We start from the raw sequence: 17087 nt of genomic DNA on the forward strand, positions 1-17087 counted from the left end.
ACTTCCAGCGTCTTGAACTTGACAACTAGTTCATGGACGTAAATTTGACGGTAATTCACTGTCAAATTTTACAAATTGTCGTGCCCAGATGCCGCCACGAATGAGTGGAAGGAAGAGGATGATGTGAAATTCAACGCCGAATAAATTCTCGCAGAGAGAAATATAAAACACGTGGTAGAGATTCATTCGTCGAATTCCGTGATTGTCAACATCTGGAGCATCAATTATGACAGGCAAGTCACATAAAATATGGAGTGTTCAAGTGACTTGACATAAAAGTTCAGTTCGGTTAATTATCTTGTAAAAATGATTGATCAGCTGTGAAAATCATGATTTGGGATTCAAAATCACTTTTAATTAGTTTAATTGGCCAAAGTGGTCGCAATACTGCTTTATAAGGTCATCAAGTTCTATGCTAATTTATTGTACAGTCACTTTCGATTTGTATGTATTTGGGATTTTATAGCAATCATTATGCTGTGGGGGTGGGTTATACAAAAATATAGACAACTGGCCGACGCGGAGATGAATTCAGGAAAGAAATTTCAACTCCCTCCGCAGGGAATTGAACTACCATCCCCTTGCAAATACGGGGAGTGCAAATCTTTGAAACTAACAAACATCTTCCCCTGTAGCATGTTTGCAAGGGGATGGTGATTCAATTCCCTGCAGAGGGAGTACATATACAGCAGAGGTCTTCAACCTTTTTCTAGTCGCGAGCACTGCCTGTACTGGGCATCTAAAGAAGAGCACCCTTACGGCAAGTTTGACGTATGAATGCGGGAAATTAGGATGATTTCAACCCTTGAATGCAATGTGTTAAAAGTTGTTTAATTGGAATTGTTGATCAAGTGCTTGCAGGAATGAAATCGGACATGAGCATCAAGCAGAAAGTACAGTTGTGCTCGCGAGTAACGGGGGTTGAAGATTCCTGATATATTCCTTACAGTAAAACCCACCTTAACACAAACCCCACCCCGTCAGATACAGTTACCCCTCTTTTACAGTCAAATAATTTCCCATTGTGTATGTTTCCCATTCAAAAGTATATTTCAACCTCCCTGATTAACAGTCACCCTCTCTTTTGCGGATGAATTTGTCAAGCCAGTGTCTGCAAAAGAAAGGTTTTACTGTTTATATATAGGATCTCATGATGGCAACTCTGGTGGAAAATGCCAGTACTGTAGGACTTCTCAAATCCAGACTTCTCAGGAAGTAGGTGATTGCGGATTTGGGAATCTTCCGGATTATGGATCTGCATTCGTTTATTTTCCGTTTTTATATTTAAAGCGTAATCTACAGTCCTCTTTGAGCACTTTGAATTATAGTTTCCTTTGAACAAAATTAATAAAGCAATATCTATATATGCGTATAGTAACATAGCTTAAAAAAAGACAAACGCAATCTTTTCCCTCTCTCCACTCTTCATCTCATCTCTCAATTAATCCTTTTACATAACATTTCCCATAGTCATTTCAACTTTGATACTTCTTTTATCTTAGCCAAACCATCCTACACCTCCAGAAGAGTCAACCATTCCCTTAAAATAAAAACTATTTTTGCTTTCTTCATACCATTGGTGAATGGAACAAACTCCCCAGTTCTATTGTCGAATCCCCCTCACTATCACTAGTTTTTTTTTGTCCTGTATCAAAGAATATCTTTGTCTCTTTCAGTCACATCTTGTACAGGCCCCAGGGCCAACAATATTGTATAAATAATAAAGCATATGTCTTTTCTTAACGAAACTCAACAACATGAATTGGTATGAGTTGTATCACAGAAGTGAGAGTAGAAAATTCCTTTTCATTTCATTAGTTTTGATAAGGGTCAGTGAAGTTAGTGCCACAAAGTTAATACCAAAGTATTAAATAGGTAACAAGTCACCATCATTGACTAAGCCCACAGTAGATATATATTTTGATTTTCAACCATTAAGATTTTTGTGTTTTCTTTTTGTTTTCGAGATCTCTTAAGTTAAAAGTAAACTTTACTATAGCTTGCTATTTTATCATTAGATGATATAAGGACTATTTCCAAGGATTGTAAAAAGGGATGGCAAAATGTGGAAAATTTGGCCGTATGAAAGTTAATGAAACTATTATAGCCAAAATGGAAGCATCTAAAAGTGCATTAAAAAGACAACTGAGAATGAAAATCTTTTTGCCAAAGAAAAAAATGGCATGTAGAGAATTTTTCCGTTACTGTTAAGGGAGTTTAATACTAGTTTCCATCATTGTTATTAAAACCATCTTCAAACAGTTTTACTCGAAATACACACCTCTTAGACGAAAAAGCTCCGCAATTGATACTATTAATATTAATGGAAATTGTAATAGAAATTTAATAAAGTAATATTAATAGAAATGCGGAAGAAAATAAATAGTCGGAAACTATTCATCGAAATTGTAGTTCCAATGATTTATAATTACATAACATCCATTATGTTTATGTTTTAATTTTTTTTCATTTTTTGCCTGGTTTTTTTTTTCACTTTTTGCTACTGTTCTGGCAAAATTGAATTTTTACCAGCAAAAACTCAACCCTGATTTAAATCAGGATTGACTTGTGTAAGAGTCTTGAGTTCTGTAAATATACCGCTAGTGAGGGCATATCTACCCTGCTGATATGCCCTCACTAGAGGAATATTTACAGAAAATGACTGGTGTGTGTGTCACAAGAATGATCAACTTATGTAGAATTGATACTAAAGGCAGTGTCACATGCTATTAGAAAGCTTGTGGACTTGTTCTTTGGAAGAAACAAATTCTAAGCGTAGAAGATTTCTATCATACAAGCTTATAGATTACCATCGTTGTAATAAAATATAGAACAATATTTATAGCCATTGTGAAAATGTGTTGTTTCTTCTGTATTACAAAATGTGTATTCATTGCGATTTTATTCTATAGATCTCAATACCTCGACCACAGAGTTTTCATTCCATAATGTATCTGGTGTCGTCGATGACGGTATGACTACAGAAAGTGGTAATTTCAGTGGAGTGATATCTGATGGGAAGTTCGATGGCAACAGCACAGTTGATGTTCCGCCAACCTTCTTGCAGAGTAAAAGTGCACAGTTCATCTCTGGAATTTTTGTTTGGGCTGCGCTGTTTCTCACCTGCCATCAGGTATGTAAAGTATTCTTCATGATAAGCTGCATGCATGTACATTGTAACGAGTAGATCTAATAAAGCACAATTTTCTATTTTGGTCTGGGGGTTAAGTAAATTTTTGGTATGTCAAGAATGATCATTTTAATGAATATAAAATGAAGTGAATAAATCTAGGCTATTTTCTTACAAAAATATGTTTTCAGATTTATCAGCACTTGCGGTTTTACACCAGTCCATCTGAACAGCGATGGATTGTCCGCATTCTGTTCATTGTACCGATATATGCTTTTGACTCCTGGCTGAGCCTGATGTTTTTCAGAGACAATTATTATATCTACTTTGATGCTATCAGAGATTGGTATGAAGGTAAGTTTGAAATATCTTGAACTTTTCTCGAGTATTTTTTAAATAGAAGGAATCATTAAAATATTTCTTTGCATCATTGCTGTGGCAGGGCTTGACAAATCTTAGGTGCCAGATTACCACGGAGACTAGAAAATCACTTAAACTTTTTCTGTATGCGATTGCGCAAATCTGTGGATGAATTTTCATGATACAGAATTTCCTTATTTCATAATAATATGTCTCAGCACGGGAAGTGATCATTAGTCCCAGAAAAATCAGGAAACAATTTTTTTTTCATTGTTTTTCTTGAGAGAAAACGCACTTGACACTTAAATGTTTGTTTGGATTTGTGTTAACCCCTGTGCTATGATGATGCCTGATTTATTGCATTGTGTGCCATTAGGCTCAACACTTGTGTCAGTTAACATCACTGTGTTCCAGGGTTGTGGTTTTGACACGATTAGTGTCAAAAACTGGTTTAAACCATCAAAAACCTAAATTTGGTTTTGGATAATGTTTTGAGCACAATAGGTATACAACATGATGAGAAACTTTTTTGCATAATACAATGTTTTATGTTTAAACTAATTTATTACAATAATTTAAACAAAATATTAGTTATAGTTTGCAATTTTGAATTTTTCAACATACAAAGAGTCTAAAACAAAAAGTATGTAATTTTATGGTTCATTTTATCTGAACTACTGTGATTACCTGTTTTCAATTTACTGAACAAAATATAGATCCCAGCAATGGGATAAGTTTGGTGGCAGAGTTCTGGTATTTATTCGAGCGAAATGTAGCTGTTTATTCAAAATATGTGCAATAGGAGATCAGGGATTGGTTTTTGACCTCAGGAACTAAGTATTAAAACAGTCAAAAATTTATTGTCATAGTTTTTTTTAACCTGATAGATACGTAAAATAACGAAAACATTTATTTTTATGTTGATTAAAGTGTTTTATATTTTGAATTGTAATTATTGCATATAAAATATCTATTTTAGTACTTCAAATTTTCTGATTCAAAATTTTATTCCATAGTAAAATTTCTATATACATGCTACTTTCAAAATAACTTAATCCCCCAAAATATCTTGCCACACCTCTGGCAAATTCTATTTTGCGCTAAAAGGTAAAAATAATCTAATTTTTTTTTACTGGTCTCATATAGTTTTACTTGCTTAGTTATTGGTATTCATATGCTTATACTTTTTTCCCCAGCATTTGTAATATACAATTTTTTGAGCTTATGTTACGAATACCTTGGAGGTGAAGGGAATATCATGTCAGAAATTCGAGGCAAACCAATTAGGTGAGAAATAACGTTTGAATATTTTCTATAAATCTACTATTTCTTTATTCAGGTAACTATTCATTCTATGAAGACTTGTTTTTTTTTTCAAATTTAACTATTAGATCAAGTTGGTGGTATGGAACTTGTTGCTTAAACGGAAAGACATACACGATCGGATTCTTGCGATTTTGCAAACAGGTATTCAGTTTTCTTTCAGTTTGTGATTTTAATTATTCTCGTGAAAAAAAAAGCCTATATCTAGATCACAAATTGGTATTATGGTTTGTTTTTTGGTTAATTATACTTTGTTAAATTTTTCTGTAGGCTACTCTCCAGTTTTGTGCAGTGAAGCCACTAATGTCAGTGATCATTCTAATTCTACAACCTCTTGGAAAGTATTCTGATGGAGATTGGAGGTAAGTCTCAGACAACTTTCAAATCTCAAAATGAATAGATAACACAGTACAGTGATATCTCAATTTATCACAATAACTTATTCTATCATTGATGATGTTAGTTGAAATAATGCTTCAGCATGTAAAAGAGGTCCATGGGTTGTGAATGCTCCATCTCTTAAAAAAAAAAAAGAAAGAGATTGTTACTTGAAAAAGGTGCTGGAACGATCAGGAACCGGCAGTAGAAGCTACAGATATAACTTGAGATCCTACGGATCGTCTTGAAGAGGGAGGGATGCAAATTTAATTTTTCGGAGAGTTTGATTATAAAAATTAATTTAGAACAGTCTTGAATAGACAAACGTCTTAAGCCTATTGCTCTCGAGCACCCTGTTGCTCACAGAAGCGTTTAAGAGTGCTCAATGACAGAAGACATTAAAAAGACTATTTTTAAAGCATTGTTTCTGAGTGTATTTTAGTGTAGTCTTCAAGTGTGTATACCAAGGCTTGAGAAATTGAAAAAAAAATTGGGCACCAACAAAATTTCCTAACAGCTAACCTTATATTTTTTGAAATACAAATGCCCCAACAAGCAAAATGTCGGACGAGGTGGCTGAAAAAAGATTCCCATAAAAAAATAAAGATGTTCAATATAACCAAAAATAAGAGTAATTTATCGCAAAAAAACAAAAAACAAATGCACACTAAAATAAAAAAATAATAAAACTAATGATTATGATAAAATAAGCCGCCTATTAAAAAATATGGTTGTCTTATCTAAATATGACACAGACAACCCAAGAAACGCAGCAAAAATACTTTTTAGGCTTTTCTATGCCCTGGTGACTTTTTCTAAATGTGCAAAAAAAGGCTTATATAAATTCTGGAATTTTTTCATAGTCCTCAGACTGTAATTTAGTTTGTCTCACGCAGAAAATTTTAGGTGCCACAGCGACCTGGGGATTGGAGTTTGTCAAGCCCTATTGTAAACTGTAAATACTTGCAGTATTTCATGAAACTTTACTATACTCGTTTGATCATTTTATTGCACTGTACAGTAATTACAAATAACTTTTGTGTAAATGTAATTTCCACCATTTATAACTTTATTTCAATTAATGCCAAAATTCTGTAGGTAACACAGTCTTAAGTTTCAGTTATTCAAATTAGATCCAGCTCACATTAGCTGGGGTAATTAAGGTGTCCTAGACTGTACTTTATTCTCTATGACATCATTGCCTTAGATAAGCGGTTGAAAATTAAAATGCAAAATGCTTTCCGAATTCTTCACACTTTTTCAATGGATGACCTTTGAATCATTTTATCAGATACAAATTTTTTTTCCCGAATTGAAAGAAGTATAGAAAGATGCTGTTGTGTGTGTGTGTGTGTGTTTTTAGAAATTTGTTTGATAATACTGAAACTGTTTAATATCTCAATTCATGTATTTTCAGGCCTAATAGTGGATATCTTTACATCACAATAATTTACAACATCAGTGTGTCACTGGCTTTGTACGGTCTGGTCCTGTTTTATTTTGCTACCCATGAACTACTTTCGGCTTATAATCCAGTATGGAAGTTTTGTACCATCAAATCGGTTATCTTCTTATCCTTCTGGCAAGGTGAGTTTCCTCAAATGAAGAAAATAATGCCTTTGCATGGACAATTTTGATACATTATTGTGTGTGTGTGTGTGTGTGACGTTACGATATGGGCATATTGAATGTTATAAGACTTTTATTCGCTGCAGGTGGAAAAGCAAATTTCAGCCATATTACGCATTAAAAACATTGAAAAACAGTGACAGAACAATGTTTCATCCAAGCAATAATATCATTTCCATTACAGTGAAACCTCAATGTAATGATATTCTGCGGGTCAAGAAAAAATGTTGTAGAGGGATTATCGTTATATCAAGAAGCAGCATTGTCCTCACGTGGCATCTTTTTTAAATCTGCATTGTTAGTACCACTACCGGAACCACACGTGCGCCTGGTCTATATTTCTCTGCAGAACTTCTAACGTATTGGTGCATGTTGGAATGTGTGCATATGTGTAGTTAACCTGACGTGAAGTTTATTTCTGTGTAATGCTTGTTATGTGTAGTGCTTCCATCTGCCATAAATTTTTCTAACTATGATGAAGTGTAATGATTGAATAATTGTGTTGTTGTAGACCAGCGGTTCTCAACCTTTTTGATTCGCAGAGACCTTTTTAATAAAAAAATTCAATGGCGAAGCCCCGTGGGAAACTTTTAATTACTGATCAAAGTTACTGATTTATTTTTACTATTTAAAAATATTTATAATTATTTTTTTAAATTTTACTGTTTTTTTTACTTTCCTCGAGCGGCCGCGGAGCCCCTGGAGAATGCACAAGGAGCCCCAAAAGCTCCGCGGAGCACTGGTTGAGAAACGCTGTTGTAGACCAATATTTCCATCAGTAGGAGAGATTTCAGTGATAATTTCATCACTAAAACTTTTATTCCCAAGAAAATTTATGTCGGTTTCAGATCATTTTGATAATCAAGTTTCTACTTCACTGTCGTGGCAATGACGGAGTGCATTGATAGCATTCAATTTCTTACTTATGTTGTTTTAGGTTTTGTGTTGGCGATTCTGGAGAAAGCTGGTGTCATTTATCCAATATTCTCAAACCACATTAGTATCCATAATGTCGGAGCTGGAACAGTGTCTGCTGGAATACAGAATTTTCTCATTTGTATTGAGATGTTTTTTGCTGCCCTTGCTCTCAGATATGCTTTTCCCTATCAAGTGTACATGCAGGACTGTGCTACAGACTCTCAAGGACGATCTGTCACCATGCAGAGTATATCCAGCAGCCTCAAGGTGTGTATTCAATTGAAAGCAAATGAGTATTTTTGATGATCTGAATGCTTAAGTATCCAATTATAGTGGATCTTCAGGAGCATAATTTGTTCTGTGAATGTGCTTGTAATCCAAAACACTCATGTATATCGAATCAAACTTCCCCCATGGAAAGTAATGTAAACGATTAGATTTGTTCCACGACCCTCGTGCCAGTCATGATATTTTGCAAAAGAGGGGTGCAGGTTCATTTATTTTAAATCATTATATTATTACTTATTTTATATCAAAGGCTTGAATATTTCTGAAATGATATATAAGAGGCTCCACTTTGAAATTTGTGCTTGCATTAACACCCATCAAGAAGGGTGTGAAAGTCTTTTATGAGCTTGTGCTTTAAATGCCACTCCCATAGCCTATGAATAGGCCCAAATTTGGTCTTTCATTAAAATAGAAAAAAAAGAGGCCCGGAAAATGCGTGAGCCTGGCCCCCCCCCCCTAATTTGTGGAAGCAATCTTGCCCACAGTGAGAGAAAGATAGCCCGTCAGCTTTTTAGCTGTGATCACAGGGCACTCAGCAGATAAGGGGAATATACGCAAAGCCTCTTATAGACTAGTGCCCATCTAGGAATCATTGGTACATGCTACTTGTATTGTGAGAAATTTAATGTTCATCTAGTCAAAAATTAAAAAATAGCTCTCGTTTTGTGAGGCATTTCTCATCATTGAGTTGAAATTTTGTGAAAACTTTTGCTTGTTTTGTGTAACAAACTTGTAAACCAAAGTTATACCCTATGAATATAATACCTTACAGCAGTCCCCTTGTACTAGTTATCATTCATCTTTGGCTCCCTGGAAAAGTTTAGTAGAAATTATGTATTCTTAAAAGAACCACTTTAAAACACAAGCATCATTATCTCCAGCTCTTTGTTATGCCCCTGACAAAGGTTGACAGCATCCGTAGGCAGGGTATGAAAAAAAAAATTAATTTTTTTATTTAAGTCAGATTTTATTGATATTTATAATTTATTAATTTTAAATAAATCTTGTTAATCATTACAAATTAGGGCTGAGAGTCAATAGAAATTTTTAACTGGTTAATCAAAATTTTTTGATGAATTTTAATCATATTTTTTGTAACCATATAATAACCGAGTCTGTAAAAATATTTTTTCTTCATTTGATACACGTATTCGTTAGATGCATACAAATACACTCATTGCCATAAAAATTTGCGCACCCAGAAGAAGTCGTCAAAATGAAACGAAATTTTACACATGTAAGTACTACGTTGATATAAGTAAGTGATTAGAAAATCCAAGAAAAAGGATCATTTATTGCAGAAAAAAGTACAGATGAACAGAAGTTTTAGTACTCTGTTGGACCCCCTCTAGTGCGAATGCACGATGCGATACGAGCGGGCATTGAGGCATACAAGTTCCGTATGATGTCCTGAGACATCTCGTTCCACAGTTGCTGTAAATGCGCCTCTAGTTCGACCAACCTCGTAGGGTGTCCAACTTGCCGTCCCAAATGATCCCAGATATGCTCGATTGGTGAAAAATCTGGGGATAGAGCAGGCCAGGGAAGGGTGGTAATGTGGCGGAGGCAGTCTTGTGACATCCTTGCTGTGTGTGGCCTAGCATTGTCTTGTTGAAAAATGGCTCCTGGGAGCCCTGCCATGAGTGGCAACACATGTGGCTGAAGGATGTTATGGACGTACCGCTGGGCTGTCATTGTGCCATGGATGAATATTAGGGGTGACCGTGTATCGTAAGCAATGGCACCCCATACCATGACACCAGCTGTGGGAGCGGTGTGTCGCTGTAAAGCGAAGGCAGGATTAAAGCGTTCACCACGGGGCCTCCACACACGAACACGATTGTCATCACTGCTCAAGTTGAATCTAGATTCGTCGCTGAAGACGACCTGGTTCCATTCCATTGCAGTCCAATCTCGTCGTGCTCGACACCACTCCAAACAGAGGTGTTGGTGGGTGGGTGTCATTGGCAGCACACGTAATGGACACCGCGATACCAGATGTCCTTCAGCCAGGCGCCTTGCGATGGTTCAGGAAGACACAGGGGGCCCCGTAGTGAAGCTGCTGCCTGTGTCTGGATAGCGGCCAATGTGGCAGTTGGCTCTACGCGTGCGTTTCGGATGATGTGACGGTCTTCTCGACGACTGGTCTGTCGAGGGCGTCCTGAACCTGGTCGCCATGTAAATGAAGTCTCTTCTGTCCACTGGTCCCAACACCTCCTCACAGTAAAATCAGAACGGCCTAGTTGACAAGCTACTCGCCGAGCTGACCACCCAGCTTCCATCATCCCGATGATTCTTCCCCTATCGAACTCTGACAACTGCTCATATGGTCTTCGACAGCGGCGTAACGGCATGTCTACCTCAGCATTTCCTTTGCAAACGATTAAATACACTCCAGCAAGCTCTGCTTACCTGTTTTATACTCCAAGGAGAACAAAGTTCAACGCCCTCTAGTGGCATTACGCAATGCGCAATCACGCTGCATTTCTAATCATTTGCATATCTGCCTGACATGTACCTTCAGGCCAACTTTCGTTTCGATCCCACAATTATTTCTTGGTGCGCAAATTTTTATGGCAATGAGTGTATAAGAATGAATTAAAAGCAATTTATATAAGATGCTGAAGGTATTTGTCAAATCTTGTAGCGTCTTCACTTGGAACTTGTAGTTTAAATCAGTTATTTTAGGTTAATCACTGATTTTAAAATTACTTACAATCTTCATACTGTTGCTTGTTTTCCTAGAAACTCTTGCTGCATAGTACTTGTTGGGAGAGTAGCTGATACTTCCCTAGTGCCCCATTATAATTCTCTAATGTATTGCAAATACTTAGTGCAGTAATATCAAAGTTTAGCCCCCCCCTCCTATATATTTCTGCAATTTTTTTGTGCGCAAAATCTAGAAATGAAATATTTGTCTTTCTGCACTGTATCTGAGGATTAGGGTCAAGCCTATATTTTTCCCAGGTCTTAAATATTTCTTTTAATGAAGAACTTTATCACACGTTTCAATAACACGCATGCCATGCTTTGTTGCTTTTACTTCATTATCATTAAAGCTATATAAAGGAAAAATTAAATTAAATTTTTTTTGGTTTAAATCAATGATTTTTTAAGAAAAATGAAGTGATTTAAATTGTGATTTTAATAGCAATTGAAATTGAGCTGATTTAAATCGGTGCACCTGTTCCTAGGAGCCATGATGCACCTTTGAGAAACACTACCTCACACTTAATCACTATATAGATTATATTGGAACCTTGTATGTTATATTTTTGAAGATATGATTAAAAATTTCATGTTTATTTTGTTTTCATTTTACACAATTTTTTTATTTGCTATGCATTCATTTTATGCAATTTTTCTTTTGAAGGAAACAATGAATCCAAAAGATATCATGAATGATGCCATCCACAATTTTCACCCACAGTACCAGCAGTATACCCAGTACACAGCACCACCAGTATCCACAAATCATTGGGGTACCATGCAAGATAATAATGCCCCCCGCCGTAGTGGAAGCGGACAACACAGACAGATATCTACTATAAGCCACAACTACAATGAGAAATCGACCCTGTTGAGCTCAGATGACGAGTTCCAGTAAAATCAGATATGAAATTTTAAACTTTTTCTTTTGTTTTCTGTTCAGTGTTATCTGTGTTCAAACGTCTCCCTTCCTTGAATGTGCAAATGACATATTGTATAACATGTATAAATATTGTGTGCATAAATCGTTATTACATGAGGAACAGTATATGTATATTTGCCGGAGGGATAAGATTGAGCTTTAATAACAGATGAGATAATTAAGGTGAGTGTTTATAAAAGAGTTTATAAATCTAACGATTAACTAGGAGTGTAAAGGTGACAGTTGTGTCACACATATTTGCGATGTCTTGAGTGATTTCTGCTTGTAAGTTTCTGCTTTCTCTGCTGCCACATTGACATTTCAATTTTAACCCAAGTCCTCAAGTTTTCCCCCTTGTTTCCTCAGTATACTGTTTTGCGAGCAAACTCTGCTTAGCTTGGAGAAAGCTAAATCAATCGTGCAGATATAGAGTATGCTTATGGAGCCATTTTTTTTTTATAACGGTTAACTAGCATTAACAACTAACAGTTAACATAGCATTATTATTTTAACAAGTGGGGTGGATCTATAATTTTTCAGAAAATCTAACATTTGAAGACATTTCATGGTTTTTTAATTGAATTACAGTAAAATCTTGCTACGACAATACTCAATACAACAATAAATCTCTCTGAAACAATATTTTTGTTTAGTCTAAATGTTTAACTCCTTCCTTCATTCTATGAACTAGCAAAAAACGCAGAATTTAGAACAACATACAAACACAGTATTTGTATGTTGCATTAAATTGGCGATAATTACATTAGTCATAAGTAAATGCTTAATTTTCATTATTGTTATCAAATATATTTGCTGTAGTGAAAAACCATAATTTTATTTTGATTCACTTATTTATTTAGCACTTGATATAAATGAATATCAGTCTTTTGAATGTATTCTATGATCCTCATTTGACTTTGTTTTTCTTGGCATGTCGGGAATGGACCAGACTCTAATGGTGGTGCCATTTCAAAAGGTTGTGCCTCCCAAGTTATGCGACATGCTGGTTAATGGGGGGTGGGGGTTAATATAATTTTCTATGGTGAGTAAAACTAAGTAATTTTCTGGTGGTACTACTAGCAGCGCTGGTTTAGAAGCATTGATAACTGCATAAATTTTGTGGCACATGATAATGTTACATCTTAATATAATGATAATCCCTCTATGATGATATTTTTCATTGGTTTGCAGAGTATTGTTGTATCAGCATTTCACTGTATAGTTGAACTTGGTTAATACAAGAGGGAACTGTCTAGCATTACCCCCTTGCAATAGCCATGAAATTCGTGAAATGAATAAGTATAAAAATTTAAAAAGTCACATCATCATGTTCACTTGAAAACACATTACCTATGAAATTAAACTGTAGTATAATGAATGCAAAATTATGAACTGACAATTTTTGATCTTGCTTTGACATGACATATATAGGACGTTGATAGTTTCCTTTAAAAAAAATGATTGATTTTTTTATGATGTGTTAAAGTTATGTATATTAGTTATGAACATAAAAAAGAGGGCGAAATTTCCAAGGTAATTGAACAGAGAACCAAAGATGATTCTAGAAATGCTTGCATTAGCAAGATGTGATCTCTTATTAACCATGTTCGTATTAAGCAAGCTTGAATGTTTAAAAAAAGCAAAATGTTTTGAGATATCAACCTGAGAGAGAGAGATGATCAACAAACTCAATTAGTCATGAATTAAGGCAGCTACTAATACATAGTATTTATGTCAAATCATATGCCATGTTTTTTTTATGTCTACTAGTACAAAATTCATTATTTTTGCCATTTCTGTGTCAGCTGGCTGAGTGAATGTCGTGTAGTTGTTTCTTTGTCATTACAAAAACACTGGTTGATTCATAAATATGTTTGTGAGGAATGATAGCATAGTTCAGGGGATACCCAATCATTTTACATTCACAAGTTTCCAAATATTCAACTTTCACGGTATACTTGCTGTACCTAATCTCCCCCCCCCCCCCTCCACAAAGTTCCTGGGATACTCTGATTGAGAATCACAGCCCTATTTTTACATTCTGTAACAATTCATCTTAAGGTAGCCGTAACTGATCTTAAACTCTTCTGAAACTGTCCAGTTTGAATCATCATTTGCTTAATAACTCATTTTTGTTAATATTTCAATATTCAAAACTCGTATCCATGTTAAAATGCCAAAATATGAAAATTTTTGATTACATTTTTAAGTAAGCATTGCAGTTTTACTAAAACGGGTTCTTCATATTACTCTCCAAGTGGGCAATCGATATTGGATCTCATTAGCGATTTTTATTCATAATATGTTCAGCATCGCTGTTTGAATTGTGAATGGCGGGTTGAACCATCTTTATGTGAATCAGACAGATTTGAGTCGCTTGAAATACATTTGATTCATTTATAAGATTTGCTTTATATTCAGATACTTTGAAATGTCTCTTGAATTGGTCCCAATTTCAGTTGCTGTGAAAATCGGTTCAGATATTTTTTACTTTGAATAAGAAAGGTTATACTTTTTGCCATATGAATTATGCCATGTATGTATTCTTATCTACGTGTATAAAGTTTTTTTTGTGCATTTTCAAACATTAATGCTGTAGATATAGTTTTGCTATGAGGGTGGAGAGGGGACTGGATTCGAATATCATTCTGTATAATTTTGAATCAGTTTTTAGACTGTTTATGTAACTTGATACAATATTTTATCCTGAACTGTAATTGCTCAGGGAGGCATTAATGCTTATTCTGAGTAATTTTATTGTTTGGATTTCTCGATATTGCTTAATTGTAAAGAGATATTTATTTTGTGACCAATGAGCACCTGTAGGGATGATAAAATCATCATGAAAGATAAATATAGGGTGATCAAACAAGAATCATTCGATTTCAAAATTATATATTTTCTAAAATTAAAAACATAGAATGACAAGTTATATATGAATATGAATTTTAGATAATGAACAATAAATGATGCTAGCCTGTTCGTTTATGAAGCTGTTTTTTCAAAGTAAAATGGCATCTAGTTAGAGGATGGCTTCTGTGTTTTTTTGTTTGCATGATGTTTGTTTCCATGATCGGCATGTCAGCTGATCACACCTTTCAGTCTGTCCTTCAGCAAACTGTTTGACATGTATTGGGGAAACAGTGGTATAAGTCAAAAAATTCCATTTTTTTTAATGAATTGGTTCCATAAATGCAGATCTATACATTGAGTGTAAAAGCAGTACTATATCAGTCTTCCTTTATTGGGTCCAGGCATATTTTGAAATTGAATTAAAAAGAAAAGTACCAGTTTTGAAACTTAAAACTTGATTATCTTGAATTGAGAATTTTTGTCCAGTACTGTTTTTCTCACCAATTCAATTTGTAATTTATAATCACTGTAAAAAGTGATGAACTAGAGCAGGTTTTTAACCTTTTTTTTTCCAACCCTTGGATAAGGCGTTCTGCATTTGTCGTGGAATTTAGTTTTTATAATTAATTATGTTAATTATCCATTAATAAATTATTTTATATATTTGCAATTCATTTTTTAACTTAGGTTTTTGTTAGCTGTTTTTTTTAATTTATTCAAAACTAAACTAAAAATTATCACTTTTGACAGTGATATTTTTGACTGATATTTTTTGGATTCAAGAGGATCCAATGAATTGTTCTTTACTTATTGATACCAGCCTGAAAAACAATACAGTATTATATATGTTTTCTTAGTACGATAAATGTTTCAATGTTTTTCCTGAGTCATGTTCATGGCAGTATCAAATCTAAGCGCAGTATACTGATAATAATATGAGGTACAAATGTAAAAATATTTTGGGTGGGGGAAAAAGAAACTTTTGCAACATGAATGTTGCAAAATAAATTTCTGTGGAAGGGAAAGATAAAAATTGACATGTCAAAATGTCGGTATGATTTATATTTTTCTAAACATTCTAAAAGTAAATTTAATTCTTCTGATCATTTCAATTTCTCTGAAAAACTGGTCAACATGTTAAAATTTTTTATTCCCGTCTTGCACCCCACACCCAAAATGTTTTGCCGTATCTCTAGTTCAGAACCACTGAACTAAAACAACTGAAATTTAGCCTTAACATTCAAGAGACTATGAAGGTGGACGATTTTTGCATCCGACTCCCATTAAGACGTGTTTTGCAAGATTTTGCATATCGTGTTGACATTTTTTTTTTTTTGTGTGTGATTGAAGGTTTTTTTTTTTTTTTTTTTTTTTTTAAAAGTTAATCTGACATTTGTAAAAAAAATAACTCACTCATTTTCCCTTTATTTATTGTATCACTTATTCTGTATTGTTAAGTTAGAAAAAAAAATAAGGCTGTCATATTTTGAAATCGAATGATTCTTTCTAATCCTGACCAATGAGATTGTATCCCGAATCAAACTTCCCCACATGAAATAATGAAGACCCAGATAAAACTTATGAAAAATAAATTAGTGCAGTACAGTCCAGTCTATGTCTACTTGGAATGAAAGTTGTTTTTGCTTACAAGATATCCTTGTTGGCCAGGGTTTAAGCTATGGTCGCATTTTTTGCAAAATGCGGAAAAAAATCTTAGAATGTGAAAGAAGTAGCATTTTTGAAAAAATGCGTACAGGAGGTACGAAACGAGAAGACATCCAACCATCAATCATTAGTATTTTGCTAAAGCTTTTTCCCCATTTTCGCTTTTTTGCTAAAGGAATTTTTTATCTAGCTTAAACCCTATTGTTGGCTCTGACTTGTTCATGATTATATATGTAGAAGAGCTTTTTGTAGGCGGTAAATGAGTTTATAGTTTATCGTGAGTTTTCCCTCACATGTTTCATGCTTGTTAGTCTAACATTTACATGCTACTCTGTGAGTTTGCAGAGAATCTCCTCCTCCCTCCATAAGATGCATTACTTGTAAGAGGAGACACTTGTACTCACCATTATATCCTAAGTTGATATGCCAAACTTTGACACAATCAAGTTCTTAAAGATTGCCCCCCACATTTACTAAAAAAAATTGTATTATTGGCTTAGGCGGGAGGGTGGAGATGAACATTTAACCAGTCACTATACACATACTCAGTGATTTGTCCTTCCTGTTCAAGGAGCCTGTATCTGCTTACGGCTGAAGTTGTAAAAGGAGGGCAAGCTTTTTCTTGTGATTTAAAAGTGGACTACTAAGTCGTTTCCGGATTGTCTGTCATTGTTGGGACATTAATGGTTGAGAGAGCCAGAGTACGATTGTACAACTGGCTGGTTGGGTAATACTTCATTGGGACCATTCTAAAGGTTCTTTGAAACGTACCAATGTCATGATGTTGGAATAGTTGGCATAAATCAGTTATAACTTACCTATTATTTTCTATAAGCATTAATACTTAGACATTATACTGAAGCTCTCTACTTCAAGAAATTACAGCCAATCAGGAAACAACCTAGTAGTCGA

At 34.6% G+C, this 17087-nt stretch overlaps 1 protein-coding gene across 1 annotated transcript; it reads left to right on the top strand.

The window, feature by feature from the left end:
* Positions 1–12270, top strand: LOC149089481 (transmembrane protein 184B-like). Its single transcript, XM_089238977.1, has 9 exons — positions 1–233; positions 2913–3133; positions 3322–3484; positions 4687–4777; positions 4882–4957; positions 5084–5175; positions 6609–6778; positions 7758–8005; positions 11400–12270. The coding sequence occupies exons 1-9, from the start codon at positions 227–229 to the stop codon at positions 11631–11633; spliced, it is 1302 nt and encodes a 433-aa protein (XP_089095103.1). The 5' UTR covers positions 1–226; the 3' UTR covers positions 11634–12270.
* Positions 12271–17087: the final 4817 nt, after the last annotated feature.

Source organism: Pholcus phalangioides, unplaced genomic scaffold (genome assembly GCF_987345545.1).
Source record: "Pholcus phalangioides strain wild (caught in Gottingen) unplaced genomic scaffold, Ppha-v1.0 ptg000002l_1, whole genome shotgun sequence".
Classification (NCBI taxonomy): Eukaryota; Metazoa; Arthropoda; class Arachnida; order Araneae; family Pholcidae; genus Pholcus; species Pholcus phalangioides.

What these genes read in the sequence shown, in the direction of transcription:
- LOC149089481 (XM_089238977.1), top strand. An exon ending in CTTCTTATCCTTCTGGCAAG is followed by an intron (nt 6,779 to 7,757) that starts GTGAGTTTCCTC and finishes ATGTTGTTTTAG; the next exon opens with GTTTTGTGTTGGCGATTCTG. An exon ending in GTATATCCAGCAGCCTCAAG is followed by an intron (nt 8,006 to 11,399) that starts GTGTGTATTCAA and finishes TTTCTTTTGAAG; the next exon opens with GAAACAATGAATCCAAAAGA.